The sequence below is a fragment of the Biomphalaria glabrata genome, chromosome 3 (genome assembly GCF_947242115.1).
Source record: "Biomphalaria glabrata chromosome 3, xgBioGlab47.1, whole genome shotgun sequence".
Lineage (NCBI taxonomy): Eukaryota > Metazoa > Mollusca > Gastropoda > Planorbidae > Biomphalaria > Biomphalaria glabrata.
The window spans coordinates 34,136,743-34,159,503 of record NC_074713.1 but is presented as its reverse complement, the minus strand read 5'-3'; the positions used below and the strand labels follow the sequence as shown (position 1 = coordinate 34,159,503).

Here is a 22,761-nt window from a genome sequence, read left to right as displayed (position 1 = left end):
TGCAACACTTCACTAGTTGATGGTCTATATAAAATACTGAGCTAAGACCAGTGTCTCTATTTAAAGGTTAGGGATAGCCAATGTTTACCTGTTAAACCACGTGTCTGTATATCTGGGATAGGGATAAGGATCATTGCTGCTAAAATCATAACTGGCGTCAGCATGCTGCAAAAGAGAACACAGAGAAGTACATTGAAGCCTTTGGAAGTGTTCAACTTCTTGGTCAAACTCTACCACACAAAACGTCTCTCTATAAACTCTACCACACAAAACGTTTCTCTATAAACTCTACCACACAAAATGTCTCTCTATAAACTCTACCACACAAAACGTCTCTCTATAAACTCTACGACACAAAACCTCTCTCTATAAACTCTACCACACAAAACGTTTCTCTATAAACTCTACCACACAAAATGTCTCTCTATAAACTCTACCACACAAAACGTCTCTCTATAAAGTCTACCACACAAAACGTTTCTCTATAAACTCTACCACACAAAATGTCTCTCTATAAACTCTACCACACAAAATGTCTCTCTATAAACTCTACCACACAAAATGTCTCTCTATAAACTCTACCACACAAAACGTCTCTCTATAAACTCTACCACACAAAACCTCTCTCTATAAACTCTACCACACAAAACGTCTCTCTATAAACTCTACCACACAAAACGTCTCTCTATAAACTCTACCACACAAAACGTCTCTCTATAAACTCTACCACACAAAACCTCTCTCTATAAACTCTACCACACAAAACATCTCTCTATAAACTCTACCACACAAAACGTCTCTCTATAAACTCTACCACACAAAATGTCTCTCTATAAACTCTACCACACAAAACGTCTCTCTATAAACTCTACCACACAAAACGTCTCTCTATAAACTCTACCACACAAAACGTCTCTCTATAAACTCTACCACACAAAACGTCTCTCTATAAACTCTACCACACAAAACGTTTCTCGTTAAACTCTACCACACAAAACGTCTCTCTATAAACTCTATCACACAAAACGTCTCTCTATAAACTCTACCACACAAAACGTCTCTCTATAAACTCTACCAAACAAAATGTCTCTCTATAAACTCTACCACACAAAACATTTCTCTATAAACTCTACCACACAAAACCTCTCTCTATAAACTCTACCAAACAAAACCTCTCTCTATAAACTCTACCACACAAAATGTCTCTCTATAAACTCTACCACACAAAATGTCTCTCTATAAACTCTACCACACAAATTTTCTCTCTATAAAGTCTACCACACAAAACGTCTCTCTATAAACTCTACCACACAAAACGTCTCTCTATAAACTCTACCACACAAAATGTCTCTCTATAAACTCTACCACACAAAACGTTTCTCTATAAACTCTACCACACAAAACCTCTCTCTATAAACTCTACCACACAAAATGTCTCTCTATAAACTCTACCACACAAAATGTCTCTCTATAAACTCTACCACACAAAACCTCTCTCTATAAACTATACCACACAAAATGTCTCTCTATAAACTCTACAAAACAAAACCTCTCTCTATAAACTCTACCACACAAAACGTCTCTCTATAAACTCTACCAAACAAAATGTCTCTCTATAAACTCTACCACACAAAATGTCTCTCTATAAACTCTACCACACAAAATGTCTCTCTATAAGCCCTACCACACGAAACGTCTCTCTATAAACTCTACCAAACAAAATGTCTCTCTATAAACTCTACCACACAAAATGTCTCTCTATAAACTCTACCACACAAAATTTCTCTCTATAAAGTCTACCACACAAAACGTCTCTCTATAAACTCTACCACACAAAACGTCTCTCTATAAACTCTCCCACACAAAATGTCTCTCTATAAACTCTACCACACAAAACCTCTCTCTATAAACTATACCACACAAAATGTCTCTCTATAAACTATACCAAACAAAATGTCTCTCTATAAACTCTACCACACAAAACGTTTCTCTATAAACTCTACCACACAAAACCTCTCTATATAAACTCTACCACACAAAATGTCTCTCTATAAACTCTACCACACAAAACGTCTCTCTATAAACTCTACCACACAAAACGTCTCTCTATAAACTCTACCACACAAAACGTCTCTCTATAAACTCTACCACACAAAATGTCTCTCTATAAACTCTACCACACAAAACGTCTCTCTATAAACTCTACCACACAAAACGTCTCTCTATAAACTCTACAAAACAAAACCTCTCTCTATAAACTCTACCACACAAAACGTCTCTCTATAAACTCTACCAAACAAAATGTCTCTCTATAAACTCTACCACACAAAATGTCTCTCTATAAACTCTACCACACAAAATGTCTCTCTATAAGCCCTACCACACGAAACGTCTCTCTATAAACTCTACCAAACAAAATGTCTCTCTATAAACTCTACCACACAAAACGTCTCTATATAAACTCTCCCACACAAAACGTCTCTCTATAAACTCTACCAAACAAAACGTCTCTCTATAAACTCTACCACATAAAATGTCTCTCTATAAACTCTACCACACAAAACGTCTCTCTGTAAACTCTACCACACAAAACGTCTCTCTATAAACTCTCCCACACAAAACGTCTCTCTATAAACTCTACCACACAAAACGTCTCTCTATAAACTTTCCCACACAAAACGTCTCTCTATAAACTCTACCACACAAAACGTGTACATCTTTCTGAACTGTTTCACAACAACGTGCTGGCAGGCTTCACATTCAAGACAAATAAATATTAACAAAAAATAAATTATAAAACTATTTTTCTAATCAAATTTTCAACATTTGTTCATCCATGCGAGTTTTTATATAATCAATTTTTTTTTTAATGGGAGTTAAACAAGCACAAATATGTTTCATCAAACAATTTTTAAATCACTAAAGTAAAAAACTATTACTCTCCATGATACAATATTTTCCAAACTAAAACATAAGCTCACTGACGCTATGAAGAGAATAGGATTGAATAGAGAAATTGTGTTTGAAATGACCAGCAAATTCAAACAGAACATGTACCCCTCTCTTCACACAGTGCACGCAATTAATGAGCACACAATAATGAAGGCAACAAAAAAATTGAGTTTGTCCCTTTTTAATATAATTAACCCCAGAAAGCAGGTAGAATTCAGCAATTTCTTTTGCTTAAACTTAACAAAACTGTTTAGGGTATGTTTGTTTGTTAGCGGCCCCCGTAAGGGGAAAAAGCCGCTATTAGGTTTGTGCAAAATGTCCGTCTGTCCGTCTGTCCGTCTGTCACACTCAGATCTCGAAAGCTAGAAGAGATATGAAAAATATTATTTCATCATTAAATCCGGCTTGAAAAGTTTAGGTGCAACGGCTACTTTTGGTTTTCTAAAAGCAAACCGTTTAATTTATAAAATTAATTATGCAAGCGATTTTTTCATAAAAATACACCAATTCTAAAACAATTACGTAAATGTAAGGGAGGCAATGTTACAATATGCTAACAAAGATGGATAATTTTTGTGTATTTTCAGTATCACTAAGTCAAATATATTTTTAAAATGTACAGGAAATGTTTACAACAAATATAAATAATAGTTAAAGACGTTTTTTCTGGTCAACTAGCTGCTAAAATTAAAAGAAAACATTTCTGTTTGTTTATAAAGGCTAATAATGCACTTTGTATGTAAATATCACGCACATTTTTTTAAATGGACTTTTTATGCAGCGATTTTCGTGCAGTAGCGTAACGTCGCAACATGATCAGGTGCTAAACCAATTCCTTAAACTTTTTTTAAAAATCAGATTTTATTTATTTTTTGTTTAGTGCCCCCATCCGAATAAAAGAAGCTTATTTTTGTGCGTTTTGTCTGTTGGTCGGTCTGTCCGTCACGATTAGATTTAAAAAACTAGAACTCTAAAAGCTATTGAAAATCTGATTTACCCTTTAATGTTCCTCCCATAACATCTCAATAGTTTTAAGTATCTAAAATTGATTGTTCCTGATTTTTTTGTGCAAAACTAATCAACGCCAACAAATGTTTGTTTGCTCTTCTAACTTATATTACATTCAATTTCCATGCTTAAACATTATCAATAATATGTTGTTCCGTTTTTTATGTAAATAGCATATTAATGCTAAATCAAAATCTCTATACTGACTTATATTTCATTAAGTGTAAAAATGTTCCGGATATTGTTTTATAAAACACGAATTATGCCTAATGATTGTTTGAAATCGCATAAGGCTTTAAAAAAAAGTAATTTACTAGAATTGATTACTGAAAATTACTTTTTAGACATTTAATTTTCTTGTAAAACATAACATAGAAGTTTTGTAATCGATAAAGAAAGTTCCGGATTTTGTTTCTTACAAATCGTCGCCAGAAATTTCCGAATTTATTTAAAAATCTACTAACGCCAAATAATTACAGTACATTTAACTTTCTACCTAAAACATTAAAAAATCTAATTATCGTTAATATTATGTTCCGATTTTTAAGGAAAACAGAATCCAAACACCAAAGTAAGGTATGAAAATCTCTCCACGTGGCTGTAGTACATCTAATTTTTATACGAGACCATCCAAAAAATTTAATTAACGGTATTACGTTTATCTGAAATTCTCTTTTTCCTTTACTATTTATACAAACATCCGGAACAATCTATTATATAAACTTTTCAATTGTGTTCATACCTAAAAATTATTGCGATGTTTTGAAACGTAAAATAAAGGTTAATCAATTTTTAATAACTTTTAGTTGTTTTTTTTATATCAAGATGACGGACAGACCAACTGACAGACAAAACGCAAAAACAATGCGGCTTTGATCCTTTTTAAATAAATTCTATTAGAACTCAGTGCACCAATGTCTATGAACCCTCGTTAAATATCTCGTGTAAATAAAGACATTTTTTTTTATGGTACCGGTACTAGCCTATTGTGAGGTAATGGAATTTTTTTTTCTTTGACGTCATATGAATGGACTCTTTAAATGTAATGTTAAAAGAACGCACTCGGTGCACCAATGTCTATTAACCCTCGAAAAAATTGCTTGTATTAATGAAAACATATTTTAGTCTAACTAAGCCGTGTGACGTAGTGTTTTTTTTTCCTTTGACGTCACATGGAATGAATTCTTTAAATGAAATGCTAAAAGAACGCACTCGGTGCACCAATGTCTATGAACACTCGAAAAAATTGCTTGTATTAATGAAAACATATTTTAGTCTAACTAAGCCGTGTGACGTAGTGTTTTTTTTTTTCCTTTGACGTCACATGGAATGAATTCTTTAAATGAAATGCTAAAAGAACGCACTCGGTGCACCAATGTCTATGAACACTCGAGAAATGGCTCGTGTTGATGAAGGTGATTTTTAGTCTAGCTAGGCCTTGTGACGTAGTGTTTTTTTTCCTTTGACGTCATATGGAATGAATTCTTTAAAAGAAATGCTAAAAGAACGCACTCGGTGCACCAATGTCTATGAACACTCGATAAAAGGCTCGTAATGATGAAGGCGATTTTTATTCTAGCTAGGCCGTGTGACGTAGTGTTTTTTTTCCTTTGACGTCATATGGAATGAATACTTTAAATGAAATGCTTAAAGAACGCACTCGGTGCACCAAAGTCTATGAACACTCGATAAATGGCTCTTATAGATGAAGGCGATTTTTAGTCTAGCTAGGCCGTGTGACGTAGTGTTTTTTTTTTCCCTCTGACGTTTATGGAATAAATTTTTCAAACGAAATGAAAAAAGAACTCGGCATAGTAATGTTTATTAAGCCTCGTTAGGTGACTCGCGTTTAAAAAAGGAATGATATCTTGATTTTGATCTAATCTAGATTTTTTAAACTAGATCTAGATTTTTATTACAGTATATCTAGATCTGGATTTATATTCTAATTAAAATTATTTTAGAGTCTAGATCTAGAATTTCTAGATCTAGTTTAGACTAAAATAGACTAGATTAAGATGTAGAATTTCAATTTCTAAACTTAAAGTGTAAAAAAAAGTATAGATTTTCATTTCCAAACGTTTTGATCAATATTGTAATGTTTTAATATACTAAAACTAATCTACTATTTTTTATTAAATTTAAATTCAAATTTACGGCAAATGAATCTTTGAAACATTATTACTTTTGACCATCGGATGGCTGCCTGGTCGTGCGGTTTGCGCGCTGGACTGTCGTTCAGATTTATGGATGGCCCAGGGTTCAAACCCTGCCCGCTCCCATCCCCCGTCGTTCTGCGGGAGGTTTGGACTAGGAAGTAATTATCTTCAGCTCTGAAGGAACATCCGAAACGTGTAAAACATTTTACATCAAAATTAAATCACCTCTTGAATATTATTTGCGAATATGCAGATCCGAGAGGGATCCGACTTCGACGGGGGCCGCCTCTGAGTTTGTGTAACACAAACTCTCTTTGTAATCTTGTTTTGTTTGTTTTACATGTTTCGGATGTTCCTTCAGAGTTGAAGATAATTACTTTCTAGTCCAAACCTCCCGCAGGACGACGGGGGATGGGAGCGGGCAGGGTTTGAACCCTGGACCATCGATAAATCAAATGTTAGATCAAGGCAAGAAGAAAGAAACTCTCTCACCCAATGCTTAAGATGTAATGTGCCCAAAAGATTGTGTATAAATACGTCACGTGGTCTACACACAATAAACAGGATGTTTCGTTACACAGAGAGATTCGTGTTTCTAGACAGAAGCGTTGATAATGTAAGGGAAATAACTCAAACTGAACAATTTCATTTTGTTTCCGGTACCAGAGGTTTCAAAAATTTCTTAGTTTGGGAAAACACTATCACTTGTATTAGGGTCCCAATCAGTTCATGGGATTTAGTCCTTTAAGCTTCATGTTCAATCTACTACTAAGAATTTATTAGTGAATATGAATTATATTGTATAAGAAGTATCAGCGGCGTCACTTGGATGGGTGTCACCTAATGGGGTCAGCTTATGGTTTCACCCCCTTCCTCCACCGCCCCCCCCAAAAAAAAACCAACAACAACAAACAAACAACATTTCCTGTTGGTTTAAACTTTTGTTGAACCCTAATTGCCTACACTGAGCTAATTCTCTACATTCATTGGTAGTCAGACAACTATAGAACAATTACCATTCCATTTGAGAAATTCGTTGTTTAGGACGATTGATCAATGTTATTGTGACAAGTCAAAAACTCGCTGTCAGAGTCACTCAAATTTATCACAGCATTAATTATTATTTTTCATTATTTATTTATTTTATTTTAATTATTTCCCCATCCTACCCCTAAATTCTTCACCCGCACCACCTTTTCCTCTCCAGGCTAGACTTAGTTGACCACATTGGAGATAGCTAAGGCGCGTCCTTTCATTTATCTGCCCTTGATCGGGGAAAGGTAAACACACAATCTCTTTTGTCTTACCCGCCGGATGTCTGAAGGACTGTCGCGGTTGACACCACCTTGGTTGGAATGCCAACCAATCTTTCTTCCCCCCCCCTTTCCCACGTCTCTCTTTGATCTAGGAGACCACGAGGACAAACACGCCCATTGACCTTCCCAGTGTGCGACTCCCATATCAAGTCTAATTCACCCACGTGTAAGATAATTCTTATCCTAGGACATTTCCTGTTTCCGCCCACATTTTCCAGGCTTGTATATAAGGTAAATTAAATCAAGTCAGACTCTCTCTTTCTCATTCGAGCTGAGCTATCGAGTCTGGACTATATCATTTATTCTCACTCCTAGAGGAATACCTGGTGGTAAGCCGAACTTAATCACAAGTTCCATCTTAGTTACTTTGTGTATATTTCTCACTGGAGATTATCTTGTGTATTCTATTATTTTATTTACATTAACTAGTGCATTGTGTATTTCTCACTGTCGTAAGTAGAGAACATAAACATGTCCTATGTATGCATTTAAGTATTGCATTAATCTATTAATGCTACGTTGCTCAATTGATAGTTGATGCAACTATGTATATATTTGTACATCTTATTTTATTTCCTTTATCTCGGTTGGTCGCCTTGATAATTTTACTAGCGCACTGATACTGCGTCTAGAAAAGAGATATGAATTATCTCCCCTGTAATGAATTATCTCCCCTGTAGTCATCCTACTCTGACTAGAGTTGCGCCGCTTGAACGGACACCCTCTCCATTCAAGCGCGCTCCTTGTTCTCGACCGACGGTCATATGTAAACAAACCGTCTTGGTCGCTGACCACCGCCCAATTCAACCCCCCCCCTTCTTTCTCTACCCACATGTGTTGTTCATTTGAGATTATTATTTCCCCTTCTATGTACATTTTATGTTATTATTTCCCCTTTTATGTACATTTCTATATTGCTACTATCTGCCATATATTTTCCAAATCCCATTTGTCATCATCTCCCCTTTGTGCTCTAAAGCAATTTTACCAATCTGACGAATGCACCTCAGTCGAGGGCATCGATAAGATGTATGAGAGACATGTCCTAACTTGTCTTTATTTATCCGCAGCCTCCCTCAGTTGTCTGCCTATTTGTTTGATATCAAGAATCACCTACTATTTTTGCGCTTAGTGCTATTCAGCACTGCACTAGCTCACTGACCCGCCTACTTATGTGCTTAGTGCTATTCAGCACTGCACTTTCCTATTGAGTAGCGTCTACCGCCTGCGTGGACCTACTCAACTCTACTACTTGGCGCTATCGGCATTGCCCGCCTATTCGACAGCCCATCTGTCAACTTATCAGGTGCGACGTCCCTATAGACTCCCATCTGTGCGAGACGTCATAGCTACGCCAAACCCTCTGCAACTCACTGGACTTATCCTGACCACTACGCTGCCCACGGCAGATCAGCTCTGCCGGCAGTAACCTTGTGCCCACGGTAGCCGGCCACCCGCCCTACTGTGCCCACTACAGATACTAGAACTTGGGATTGAGACTCCACAAGAACTATATCTCCGGCGTCCCTCTATCCGCTAGAGCGCCACCTCCAGCTGCAGAACCTCAAGCCAGGAACACAGCCAGCTGCGACATCAACAGGACAACCAGCTAAGTCAGAGGACAAAGTGACATACTCTCTTATTAGGTGCCAGAGTGATGATTAAATCTAGTATTATTTAGAGATAGATGCAAACCCTCCCCCTTTTTATTTTTATATGTATATTTATGTAAATAAATATTCTTCATTTTCAACTTTTGTATCTATCTTTCATTGCTTTGTCTCGTTGCGTGTCTGCTCCCGATTCATATGCTGATAGGTTGGTGTGTGTTAGCTTTAAAAATAATCATCCCCTAGACATAAAACGCGCCAAACACACGTCACATTTCCCCACCTGTCACAGTTATCAACATGTCTTGGAGGCGCGGTGGCTGAGTGGTAAAGCGCTTGGCTTCCGAGATGTCTCGGGCTCGCATCCTGGTGAAGAATCGGATTTTTTATTTCGGGATCTTTAGGGCGCCTCTGAGTCTACCCAGCTCTAATGTACCCTAACATTAGTTGGGAAAAAGTAAAGTCGGTTGGTCGTTGTGATGGCCACATGACACCCTCGTTAACCTTGGGCCACAGAGATGACCTTTACATCATCTGCCTTAAAGATCGCAAGGTCTGAAAGGGAACTTTTTTTTATGTAATAGACAAAATGTAAGATAGACACAATGTAAGATAGACAAAATGTAAGATAGACACAATGTAAGATAGACACAATGTAAGATAGACACAATGTAAGATAGACACAATGTAATAATAGACACAATGTAAGATAGACACAATGTAATAATAGACACAATGTAAGATAGACACAATGTAAGATAGACACAATGTAAGATAGACACAATGTAATAATAGACACAATGTAAGATAGACAAAATGTAAGATAGACACAATGTAAGATAGACACAATGTAAGATAGACACAATGTAATAATAGACACAATGTAAGATAGACACAATGTAATAATAGACACAATGTAAGATAGACAAAATGTAAGATAGACACAATGTAAGATAGACACAATGTAAGATAGACACAATGTAATAATAGACACAATGTAAGATAGACACAATGTAAGATAGACACAATGTAATAATAGACACAATGTAAGATAGACACAATGTAAGATAGACACAATGTAAGATAGACACAATGTAATAATAGACACAATGTAAGATAGACAAAATGTAAGATAGACAAAATGTAAGATAGACACAATGTAAGATAGACACAATGTAATAATAGACACAATGTAAGATAGACCCAATGTAAGCTAGATAGACACAATGTAAGCTAGATAGACACAATGTAAGCTAGATAGACACAATGTAAGCTAGATAGACACAATGTAAGCTAGATAGACACAATGTAAGCTAGATAGACACAATGTGCTCTATTGAAGACGTTGCTCAGCTGCTCTCCCTTGCAGTGTCATGTTTGTAACGACGACTAACAATTCAAACTTTCCTCAAATACATTCAAAAGTTGGAAACAGAAACCTATTGAAACGCAACTCCTAAAACGTTCTGCCAATGCGAAGATCCATTGCCTGACTTTCACTATGAATATTGGGTTCACAAAGGACAAGGGATTTCAAGGTCTCTATAAGTTCCAATGTATTATGTCTTTAGCGTGTCTTTTTGTGTGTGTGTGCATCAAATCAGGAATCGTTTCCATGCAGTTGGTACCTAGCTAAAAGTACAATTTAGCGTTTTGCTTGATATAAAGTATGGTGTAATCTTTTGAACATTATATTAATTGTGCATATCTAGCCAATGACAATTCTATTTTAAAATTGTTTGCTTTTGAAAAAGTGAATGTTTCTCACTTGGGTGTCACCCGGTGCGGACCGCACCCCCCATACCCCCCCCCCCCCCCCCCCCAGTGACAGCACTGAGAAGTATGAACACCATTTTAACAGTGCAGACTACATGCATAGCAGACGATCTAACAGCCCCCCCCCCCCCAACCTTTTTTAGATATCTGTACATATTTACATTTGGTATTAGCGCTTTAAAGACAAGTCATTCTTGTAATACATTGACATCTAAACAGTTGATTCTTAATCATTATCTGCCCCTGTCACTTCAGCAAAAATACCTACAAAAGTTATACTTACGTAATTATGTTTCAGGTCTTCGTGAAGGTAATCTATACCTGTAACAAAAAGGGCACACAATAACTGTATATACTTCTTAGTATAGGGCACTACAGAACAATAGGAAGAACACGGCAACAAACGTACGAGACGTGAAACTGTTCAATGGATGACTTCAACATCAGTTCTATGGAACACACATGCGATCAGTTCTATGGAACACACAAGCGATCAGTTCTATGGAACACACATGCGATCAGTTCTATGGAACACACATGCGATCAGTTCTATGGAACACACAAGCGATCAGTTCTATGGAACACACATGCGATCAGTTCTATGGAACACACAAGCGATCAGTTCTATGGAACACACAAGCGATCAGTTCTATGGAACACACATGCGATCAGTTCTATCTGGAGCTAGACACGAACCCTGGGATACAAGAACAGTTCGGCAGAAACAAACGTTTTGATCTTTATTTTGTTATACAACTTCAGAAGCACCAAGATGTCCACCAAGGAATCTGAAATCGACACCAATGACTAGGAAATACCAGTCCATTATAACTCGTCAAGATGTGAAGCCGTCAGTGTCAGTGTCAGTTTTGTTTCTTCTTGTCGGTTACGTTGCCACACGCCGACACCAAAGAGAATAGACAAGACCAAACATAAAATTATAAAAAAAGTATAGTAAATGCAGAAAGAACTGTAATAGACCCCAACATTTATTAGACCCAAATATGTAATAGACTTTTCAAAGCAAAGATTGGACTTCACGGCCATCTTTGAGTTAATTTTAAAAAATATTGTGCTCATCTTCGACCAAGAAGGAGAAGATTGTATTCAAAACACAGACAAGCCAGAATTTATAGTATTTTTTCTTCAATTCAGTGGAACACAGCGACAGAGTTGAAAATAACTTCAATTACAGAGTTGAAAATAACTTTATCTACCACAGAGTTTAAAATAACTTCATCAACTACAGAGGTAAATATAACTTTATCTACTACAGAGTAGAAAATAACTTTATCAATTACAGAGGTAGAAATAACTTCTACAGAATTTAAAAAAAATCTTTATCTGCTACTGAGTTAAAAATCAATGTATCAACTATTGTGTTACTGAAAAGTAGATCTTAAAACTTACCATCGTCCATAATAGCTGTGGTCACTCCAGCCCCGGAGTAGCCCATATCCCATGCCGCCATGACATTGAGGTCTAGTCCCTTGACACCACCAGACTGACCAGTGTTTCTCTAAGAACAAGAAAATAATGTCTTTAAAATGTGAAAAATCTTTCTCTCTCTGAACGCAAGGTTTTTTAGATCTAATATAACTCTCTAAAACTTATTTGAAATTTATCAAGTTGGGGAGAGTCCAATGGTTACGATATTCGAGGAGTTGAAAATCTTTTAAATGTGGATCTTAAAAAAGTACATTTTAATTAAAATAAGAATCGCTATTATACTTCCCCACCCAGAGCCATCCTCAGATTAGCAAATGTTATCTGAACTATCAGCCGAAAATATCGAACTATCAGCTAATGTTATCATATGTTATCTGTAATATCAGCCAAAAATATCGAACTATCAGCCAATGTTATCTTAAATATCAGCCAAAGTTATCTGTAATATCAGCTAAAAATATGGAACTATCAGCCAATGTTATCTGTAATATCAGCCAAAAATATAGAACTATCAGCCAATGTTATCTGTAATATCAGCCAAAAATATAGAACTATCAGCCAATGTTATCTGTAATATCAGCCAAAAATATAGAACTATCAGCCAATGTTATCTGTAATATCAACCAAAAATATCGAACTATCAGCCAATGTTATCTGTAATATCAGCCAAAAAATATGGAACTATCAGCCAATGTTATCTGTAATATCAGCCAAAAATATGGAACTATCAGCCAATGTTATCTGTAATATCAGCCAAAAATATGGAACTATCAGCCAATGTTGTCTGTAATATCAGCCAAAAATATGGAACTATCAGCCAATGTTATCTGTAATATAAGCCAAAAATATGGAACTATCAGCCAATGTTATCTGTAATATCAGCCAAAAATATCGAACTATCAGCCAATGTTATATGAACTTTCCACCTCGAAATTTCTCACTAACTGTTGACTATTTGGAATAGAAGCTTAGCTGAATTTCCATGCACTTATATGTCTGGCTTTTCTGTTTCTATGAAAACCTCCAAATCTTCTGAATTGTTTTCCATACACTATTCTCTCGGCTTTTAAGATGCTAAGATCTATTTTTGTTTACCTCGGTACTTTTAGATGAAGTGAAATGGAAATACGTTTTTATTTAGCCAAAGAACAATACACATATTCAAACGTTTTCCATAATTAGTTTATTGTCTGCGAGGCATGGGTTAATGTCTTAACATTGAAACATACAGATGAGAATGTACAAACATTCAAGGTTCGCCCGTCTATCTTGACTGTGATATTGATGTGGTAACAAATTGTTGTTATATATCTTGCATGTTCTATAGAATATATATAGGCCATATTGTATCTTTTTAGCGGCACCCGAAAGAAAAAATAGCCGCTTGAGTTTTGTTCGGTCTTTCTGTCCGTCCGTCCGTCCCTTTTTAAATCTTGAAAACTATAAAAGATAAAGTTAATCCGATATCATGATATTTTAGATCTTTCAAAGTTCTGATACAAAGGCTACGTTTTTATTTTCTGAAAGCGAAATAAAAAAAAAACAACAACTATACATTCATTTTTGTTTCACCAATAAAATATTTGTACAAGTATTCGCTATTATTATAAAAAAATGTGTGGACTATATTAATAAGGGAGGTGATTTTTTAAGCATATTTTTAACATATTTATATAAATGTTTTTTCTACGAAACAATGTTATAACAAGAAAATTATTTTTCAAATATATATATTTTTTAAAAAAGAATATACTTCATTTATTAAACTTCAAATATAATAAAATAATTCTAAAAAATCATGTTAAAAAATTTGGTTCCATTTTGGGTGACACCGTCTTCTACTAGAGCTTATCGCATTTTCTGACTCGGCTAGCGAGGAAGACATTTAGGTGATTATTTATTATAATATTCTAGAATCTATAGATTTACGTAAAAATATAAGCAACGATTATAAACTTCAATAAAATTGAATCATTTTAAAATTTAAGCAGATTACGCCATGTTGGCGCTAGGCCTAGAGTCGGTCTCCAGCCAAATTTAAATTTATTAATTTTTACTTTGAAAATTATAACGGTGAAACTGGATTTTTCCCCGTGTGGCCAACGAGCTAGTAATTATTTTTGTCAGCGATATACATCAACTGTTAAATTTCTAGGAAAATCGTTAGAATCGTTTTTGAGATCAGCGTCCAGGTTCCATGAAGGAGCGACTTGAATAGAGGTATTGTAAAAATTGTATTACTAAATTAAGTATGTTCTATACTTATATTTTAAATAAAATTTTTACTTTTACTTTAAACTTCTAAGACTGCATTTAGTATTTATATAAGTCAATATAATTTAAAACCTTACTAAATAAGCAGTGTCTGATAGTATATAAGCAGTGTCTGATAGTATATAAGCAGTGTCTGATAGTATATAAGCAGTGTCTGATAGTATACAAGCAGTGTCTGATAGTATACAAGCAGTGTCTGATAGTATACAAGCAGTGTCTGATATTATACAAGCAGTGTCTGATAGTATATAAGCAGTGTCTGATAGTATACAAGCAGTGTCTGATAGTATACAAGCAGTGTCTGATAGTATACAAGCAGTGTCTGATAGTATATAAGCAGTGTGTCTGATAGTATATAAGCAGTGTCTGATAGTATATAAGCAGTGTCTGATAGTATACAAGCAGTGTCTGATAGTATATAAGCAGTGTCTGATAGTATACAAGCAGTGTCTGATAGTATATAAGCAGTGTCTGATAGTATACAAGCAGTGTCTGATAGTATATAAGCAGTGTGTCTGATAGTATATAAGCAGTGTCTGATAGTATATAAGCAGTGTGTCTGATAGTATACAAGCAGTGTCTGATAGTATATAAGCAGTGTCTGATAGTATATAAGCAGTGTCTGATAGTATACAAGCAGTGTCTGATAGTATACAAGCAGTGTCTGATAGTATATGAGCAGTGTCTGATAGTATACAAGCAGTGTCTGATAGTATATAAGCAGTGTCTGATAGTATACAAGCAGTGTCTGATAGTATATAAGCAGTGTCTGATAGTATACAAGCAGTGTCTGATAGTATACAAGCAGTGTGTCTGATAGTATATAAGCAGTGTCTGATAGTATATAAGCAGTGTCTGATAGTATACAAGCAGTGTCTGATACTATATAAGCAGTGTGTCTGATAGTATATAAGCAGTGTCTGATAGTATATAAGCAGTGTCTGATAGTATATAAACAGTGTGTCTGATAGTATATAAGCAGTGTGTCTGATAGTATATAAGCAGTGTGTCTGATAGTATATAAGCAGTGTCTGATAGTATATAAGCAGTGTGTCTGATAGTATATAAGCAGTGTGTCTGATAGTATACAAGCAGTGTCTGATAGTATACAAGCAGTGTGTCTGATAGTATATAAGCAGTGTCTGATAGTATATAAGCAGTGTCTGATAGTATATAAGCAGTGTGTCTGATAGTATACAAGCAGTGTCTGATAGTATACAAGCAGTGTCTGATAGTATATAAGCAGTGTGTCTGATAGTATATAAGCAGTGTGTCTGATAGTATATAAGCAGTGTCTGATAGTATATAAGCAGTGTGTCTGATAGTATATAAGCAGTGTCTGATAGTATATAAGCAGTGTCTGATAGTATATAAGCAGTGTGTCTGATAGTATATAAGCAGTGTGTCTGATAGTATACAAGCAGTGTCTGATAGTATACAAGCAGTGTGTCTGATAGTATATAAGCAGTGTCTGATAGTATATAAGCAGTGTCTGATAGTATACAAGCAGTGTCTGATAGTATATAAGCAGTGTGTCTGATAGTATATAAGCAGTGTCTGATAGTATATAAGCAGTGTCTGATAGTATATAAGCAGTGTCTGATAGTATACAAGCAGTGTCTGATAGTATATAAGCAGTGTGTCTGATAGTATACAAGCAGTGTCTGATAGTATATAAGCAGTGTGTCTGATAGTATATAAGCAGTGTCTGATAGTATATAAGCAGTGTCTGATAGTATATAAGCAGTGTGTCTGATAGTATATAAGCAGTGTGTCTGATAGTATATAAGCAGTGTCTGATAGTATACAAGCAGTGTCTGATAGTATATAAGCAGTGTGTCTGATAGTATATAAGCAGTGTGTCTGATAGTATATAAGCAGTGTGTCTGATAGTATATAAGCAGTGTCTGATAGTATATAAGCAGTGTCTGATAGTATATAAGCAGTGTGTCTGATAGTATATAAGCAGTGTCTGATAGTATATAAGCAGTGTGTCTGATAGTATATAAGCAGTGTGTCTGATAGTATATAAGCAGTGTCTGATAGTATATAAGCAGTGTCTGATAGTATATAAGCAGTGTGTCTGATAGTATATAAGCAGTGTGTCTGATAGTATATAAGCAGTGTGTCTGATAGTATATAAGCAGTGTGTCTGATAGTATATAAGCAGTGTGTCTGATAGTATATAAGCAGTGTGTCTGATAGTATATAAGCAGTGTGTCTGATAGTATATAAGCAGTGTGTCTGATAGTATACAAGCAGTGTCTGATAGTATATAAGCAGTGTCTGATAGTATATAAGCAGTGTGTCTGATAGTATATAAGCAGTGTCTGATAGTATATAAGCAGTGTCTGATAGTATACAAGCAGTGTCTGATAGTATATAAGCAGTGTCTGATAGTATACAAGCAGTGTCTGATAGTATACAAGCAGTGTCTGATAGTATATAAGCAGTGTGTCTGATAGTATATAAGCAGTGTGTCTGATAGTATATAAGCAGTGTTTCTGATAGTATATAAGCAGTGTCTGATAGTATATAAGCAGTGTGTCTGATAGTATATAAGCAGTGTGTCTGATAGTATATAAGCAGTGTGTCTGATAGTATATAAGCAGTGTCTGATAGTATATAAGCAGTGTGTCTGATAGTATATAAGCAGTGTGTCTGATAGTATATAAGCAGTGTGTCTGATAGTATATAAGCAGTGTGTCTGATAGTATATAAGCAGTGTCTGATAGTATATAAGCAGTGTGTCTGATAGTATATAAGCAGTGTGTCTGATAGTATATAAGCAGTGTGTCTGATAGTATATAAGCAGTGTGTCTGATAGTATATAAGCAGTGTGTCTGATAGTATATAAGCAGTGTGTCTGATAGTATACAAGCAGTGTCTGATAGTATATAAGCAGTGTGTCTGATAGTATATAAGCAGTGTGTCTGATAGTATATAAGCAGTGTCTGATAGTATATAAGCAGTGTGTCTGATAGTATATAAGCAGTGTGTCTGATAGTATATAAGCAGTGTGTCTGATAGTATATAAGCAGTGTGTCTGATAGTATATAAGCAGTGTCTGATAGTATATAAGCAGTGTGTCTGATAGTATATAAGCAGTGTGTCTGATAGTATATAAGCAGTGTGTCTGATAGTATACAAGTGAAGTGCAATGTGCAATACCAACGGGACAAATCTCTCCCTTGGGGCCTAAAATAAGAGATTGGCCATAGACAAATACATTAAATCAGTGATGCCCAACCTAATTCGACCACGTGGCCATTATAATTTCCAACATTCATCTCGCGGGCCACATGACCGAAAAGTTAAAAAATGAAATGAAATTGTTCTGAAACTATTTTGGTAGAAACCTGTGGATTTGATACTTAACTAATAGGTTATTATTTGTACACGTCATACAATAACTTCATTTCTCGACTTCAATGTGAGCAACACCGAGTCATTTTGTGGTCTCTGTTTGGTCAATATTTCCATGGATCCTCCAATCTCTAGGCTAGTTTAACAATCTTTTACTCGTGACTCAAACCCAGAATGCCACCATATTTATTTTTGTATGCCGTTTATATGTTGTTATTTTAGTAAACAGCCAGACACTTTCTTTCTAAAATAAACAAGAAAGTCAAGCTATGTTCACTTTTCCTGGTAGATTCTACATTCAGAGTCCCATTTCATAAACCCACAAATGTTAAAGATCATGATACCAATCCACCAGAGACAAAGTGAAGGTACCTTTTTTCAACCTTTTTTTTTTGTTCGGAAGGAGGATTTCTAGACTTGGTGCCGACATTTCGGCGGGCCGAAGGGAACCACGTCGCGGGCCGGATCTGGTCCGTGGGACGTAGTTTGGGCATCAATGCATTAAATCAATCAGAGAATCATTCAATAACATCATTTAGACCAGCTTCACATTAAACCATATCTTTATAACTATCAGTTCATTGAATTCGTATGAATATGAACAATGTAAAAACAATAACACTGTTAAATCTCCCTAGCCTGTGGTTTCCTGTGCCCAGTCCATGTAACAAGACTGTTGGCAACACTTTCGCTACCTACACTTCTCTTTGTTTTGGCGGAGAGATAAGGTTCTACATTTGGATCAATTGTACTTCATAGTCTCTCATAGTCAAGATGAAATATTGAAACCTGCCTTTAGACCTGCCTGAGTGGACCACTTCGGGGACCGATATTCAGTTTGGGTTTCCATCATAAATTGTCTTTGAAAATGTGATTTGAGTGAGAAATATAAAATGTCTATCTGAGAGACAATATGCCTAGAGAGATAGTCGAGGCCTCTCCCTAACTATTTCCCCCATCTCTCTCTAATATTATATATGTATATATATACTAGACATATTTTACCCGCGACCCGCGGGTCTTTATTTGCGTATTACTGTCGATATAGTCACTGAGAGTGTTTTTAAAACATTTATTCGAAATAATAATATAATAAATAAAGCGAATGTGTAAATGTAAAAATAGTATGAATGAAGCCATCAAATCAAAATAGCTAATCTACTTAAATCCATTTTTTCAAATTAAAACATTTGCTTGAAGGCCTACATATATTTGATTAAAATGTGAAATGAATAGACTTCATTGTGTAGATCTATGTTCATGTGTTTAAGTCTAAAGTAGATCTTGAGGTAGACAGAGTAAAGTTGAATGCTTTGCTCTGCGCATGCGTGACCTTTTTTTCATGCATGAAAATAGATCTAGGCCTATCTCAACACGGCTACGCAGCTTTAGCGAACAGCGAACGAATGCTTTAGAAAAAAAATGTGAATGTTAATTTGATTAAAATATGAAATGAATGGACTGTAATTAGTATGTTCATGTGTTAAAGCATAAAACTATCTTTGCGAAAAGAAGTGTTATCATCTTAGAGTTCAATAAGAGTTTTAGACCTAGGCCTAGGAATAGACTCAGTAGAGAGATGGTGTTTTAATGTGTAACCATGGCATTTGGTAATGTCTAATGAAAGAAAGTGCATCGGGATATCTAAATTCGCAGATATAAATAACGAATTAATGTAAAAATGCTTTTGAAACACAAATTGGAAGGTTAATTTGATTAAATAATGAAATCAATAAACTATATTTTGTATTTTCATGTGTCAAAAAAAAAACAACAACAAAAAGTGCAAAGTTTAGTTCTTAAAATTAGATCTAGATCTAAATCCTTTCGATTTTTCTCATGTCAACATTGTAAACATGGCCTAGATCCATAAAATACTATAGCTGTAATAGAGTTGGTCTTTTTTTTTTTTTTTTTTTTGAGGGTCTTAAATTGGTACCCAAGGAACATTTCTGCCAAGTTTTATCAAGATTGGTCAAGCGGTTTTTATTTCTATACGGGGACATACATACAATTATACATACATGCATACATACATACGCCAAACATTCTGTTTTATATATAATATAATATATGTAGATATACAGTGCTTTTTTTTTTTTGAAAAAAAAAGGTGCCGGTACTCAGTAGTTGATTGCCTAAAGTAATATTTTTTTTCAAAAAGGTGCCGGTGCATACCATCACAAAAAAAGCACGGTATATATATATATATATATATGCAAGCGAACTAGATATAACAAGTTTCTTTCCTACTGACGTCCTAACTGTCAAGTTTGACTAAAAGTTCTTTCTCTGTTGTCTATTTGCGCCTCTGAGTTTACTCTCTGTCCTCCTCTTGCCCAACTCTGACGTAATAACGCTGACAGTGTTAGAATGTTGTATCGAGACCAGGAACCTGGAACATTTAATTTCATCGGGTCGGGTCTAGCTGGCACGGAAAAACAGAATTAACTCATTGCAGACCGAGAGAAAAAACAAGAGGGACGACAAGAACATGGGAGTACAATGAAATAATACAATCTCTCGACCTTTCAAAGGCACTTCCTGTCTAGTGCGAGCTAGGAGATGGGCGGGGGGGGGGGGGGCAACTCTTTCATTACATACACGACAAAGCTTGACCGGAAATGCCGCACTCTGGATGTATTGAAGTTCGCATTTAAGTGATATGTATTTTTTTTAAAGTAAGAAATATCAAGTTGTATTGTTAGGAGACCCGTCACAATGCATTCATGGATGTAGAGAGTTAAGTAAGCCTTGTTACGTGTTGTGAGGTAGAGAGTTAAGTAAGCCTTGTTACGTGTTGTGAGGTAGAGAGTTAAGTAAGCCTTGTTACGTGTTGTGAGGTAGAGAGTTAAGTAAGCCTTGTTACGTGTTGTGAGGTAGAGAGTTAAGTAAAACTTGTTGAGTGTTGTGAGGTAGAGAGTTAAGTAAGCCTTGTTACGTGTTGTGAGGTAGAGAGTTAAGTAAGCCTTGTTACGTGTTGTGAGGTAGAGAGTTAAGTAAGCCTTGTTACGTGTTGTGAGGTAGAGAGTTAAGTAAAACTTGTTGAGTGTTGTGAGGTAGAGAGTTAAGTAAGCCTTATTACGTGTTGTGAGGTAAAGAGTTAAGTAAAACTTGTTGAGTGTTGTGAGGTAGAGAATTAAGTAAGCCTTGTTACGTGTTGTGAGGTAAAGAGTTAAGTAAAACTTGTTGAGTGTTGTGATGTAAAGAGTTAAGTAAGACTTGTTGAGTGTTGTGATGTGAGGAGTTAAGTAAAACTTGTTGAGTGTTGTGATGTAAAGAGTTAAGTAAGACTTGTTGAGTGTTGAGATGTAAACAGTTAAGTAAAACTTGTTGAGTGTTGAGATGTAAAGAGTTAAGTAAGACTTGTTGAGTGTTGAGATGTAAACAGTTAAGTAAAACTTGTTGAGTGTTGAGATGTAAAGAGTTAAGTAAGTGTTGTTGTGTAATTTGTTCCAATGCATGTATTATCTGTATATTATGTGTATTTTATATGTACATATAGAGCCGCACGACACACTTTGAGATATAGAGGTCAGGTGTCAGTGTCATTGATGACCTCTCGAACTTGACATAATATTTAAATCTATTACTTAAAAATACAATTAAAACTAACAAAACAACAGAAAAAACATTTTAGAAATTGAATTGTTTTCAAATCAATCTTTCAAAGGACGAAACTGAACAAAAAATACTTCAAAATGGAAAGATATTTTTGTTTGGGTCAGTTTGTGCCTTGCACATTATCTCCCTTCTCTTGCCTCCGAATTAATGAGACTATTTTCTAAAGCCAAGAATGATGTCACATGATTCACGTGGATGTTGCATTGAAACTGGACAAACAATTGACAAGGAAAGACACGGAGAGGACTTTGCACCAGAAACGACAGATACTTAAAACTAAGTCACGTATGAATAGTGAAATACAAGCCTTGGGCAATAGGTGAAAGGTCAGAGTTGAATGGGAATAACTAACTAGTCAAGGGAGGTAAACAGATCTCTTCTTGATTTCATTCCATTGTATCGATTGCCTTGCCAATCCTATCTTCGGAACTGATCTGCCTTCACATGTCCCTTCAAAGCAATGACATCTATAGAGACGCTAACCTGCGTAGTTAGATACTGTTGAAATGGAGATTCTGTTGACTTAGAATGTGAACAGTCGCTGCCCTGTTTGGGTTAGGGTGTTATCTTCATTAAACAAAGCGCAATATACTTCCGAGCATCCAGTCAGCTCTGTGTTACCTATTCATTCTGTACATTCTGTGTCTTTGTTCAAATAGGATTATTTATATTGACACATTATTCTATAACTATAACCAAATATCAACATTACATCTATCTAGACATATGACCGTTGATTCGCCGCCAGGCTTTATATTATATATTATATCCGAAACACCACATTTTTTTTTCTTACACATTCCCCCTAACATACCCGTTAATTAGTGTATCTCTTACGCTATAATTTCACGGCCTTCTCTTTTTCCTTCTATCTCTCTCTTTAGCTCCCTAGAACTCTCATTTTGTTAATCTGCGCTTCATAATTTCTCCCTCATAAACCTTTCACTTGATTTGGAAAGATATAACACTCCCTCGACACGCACTCACATTTGGGGTCCGTGAATTCTAGCATCACTTTCACTTATCCGCTTCAGAAAAAAAAAAAAAGCAAGTCTTTCGTAACCTCTACGACTTCCTCGGCTTCTCAATTCAATTTATATTATATTTCAACGTGACCCCCCCCCCCCCACACACACACACACACTCCGTCCGTCCCGTTTAGACCTCGTCTCGTAAATAAAAAAATATAATGAAAATCCGACATCATGATATTTTAGACCTTTCAAC

The 22,761-nt window shown here is 35.6% G+C and overlaps 1 protein-coding gene across 1 annotated transcript in view; it reads right to left on the bottom strand.

The window, feature by feature from the left end:
• Positions 1–22,761, bottom strand: part of LOC106050514 (neuroendocrine convertase 2-like) — a 156,490-nt gene that overhangs the window by 47,245 nt on the left and 86,484 nt on the right. The window contains exons 4-6 of the mRNA XM_056024653.1: positions 12,232–12,340; positions 11,105–11,142; positions 89–165 (exon numbers count right to left, since the gene is read on the bottom strand). Of these exons, the coding sequence (XP_055880628.1) occupies positions 89–165; positions 11,105–11,142; positions 12,232–12,340 (224 nt within the window). The remainder of the gene's footprint in view (positions 1–88; positions 166–11,104; positions 11,143–12,231; positions 12,341–22,761) is intronic.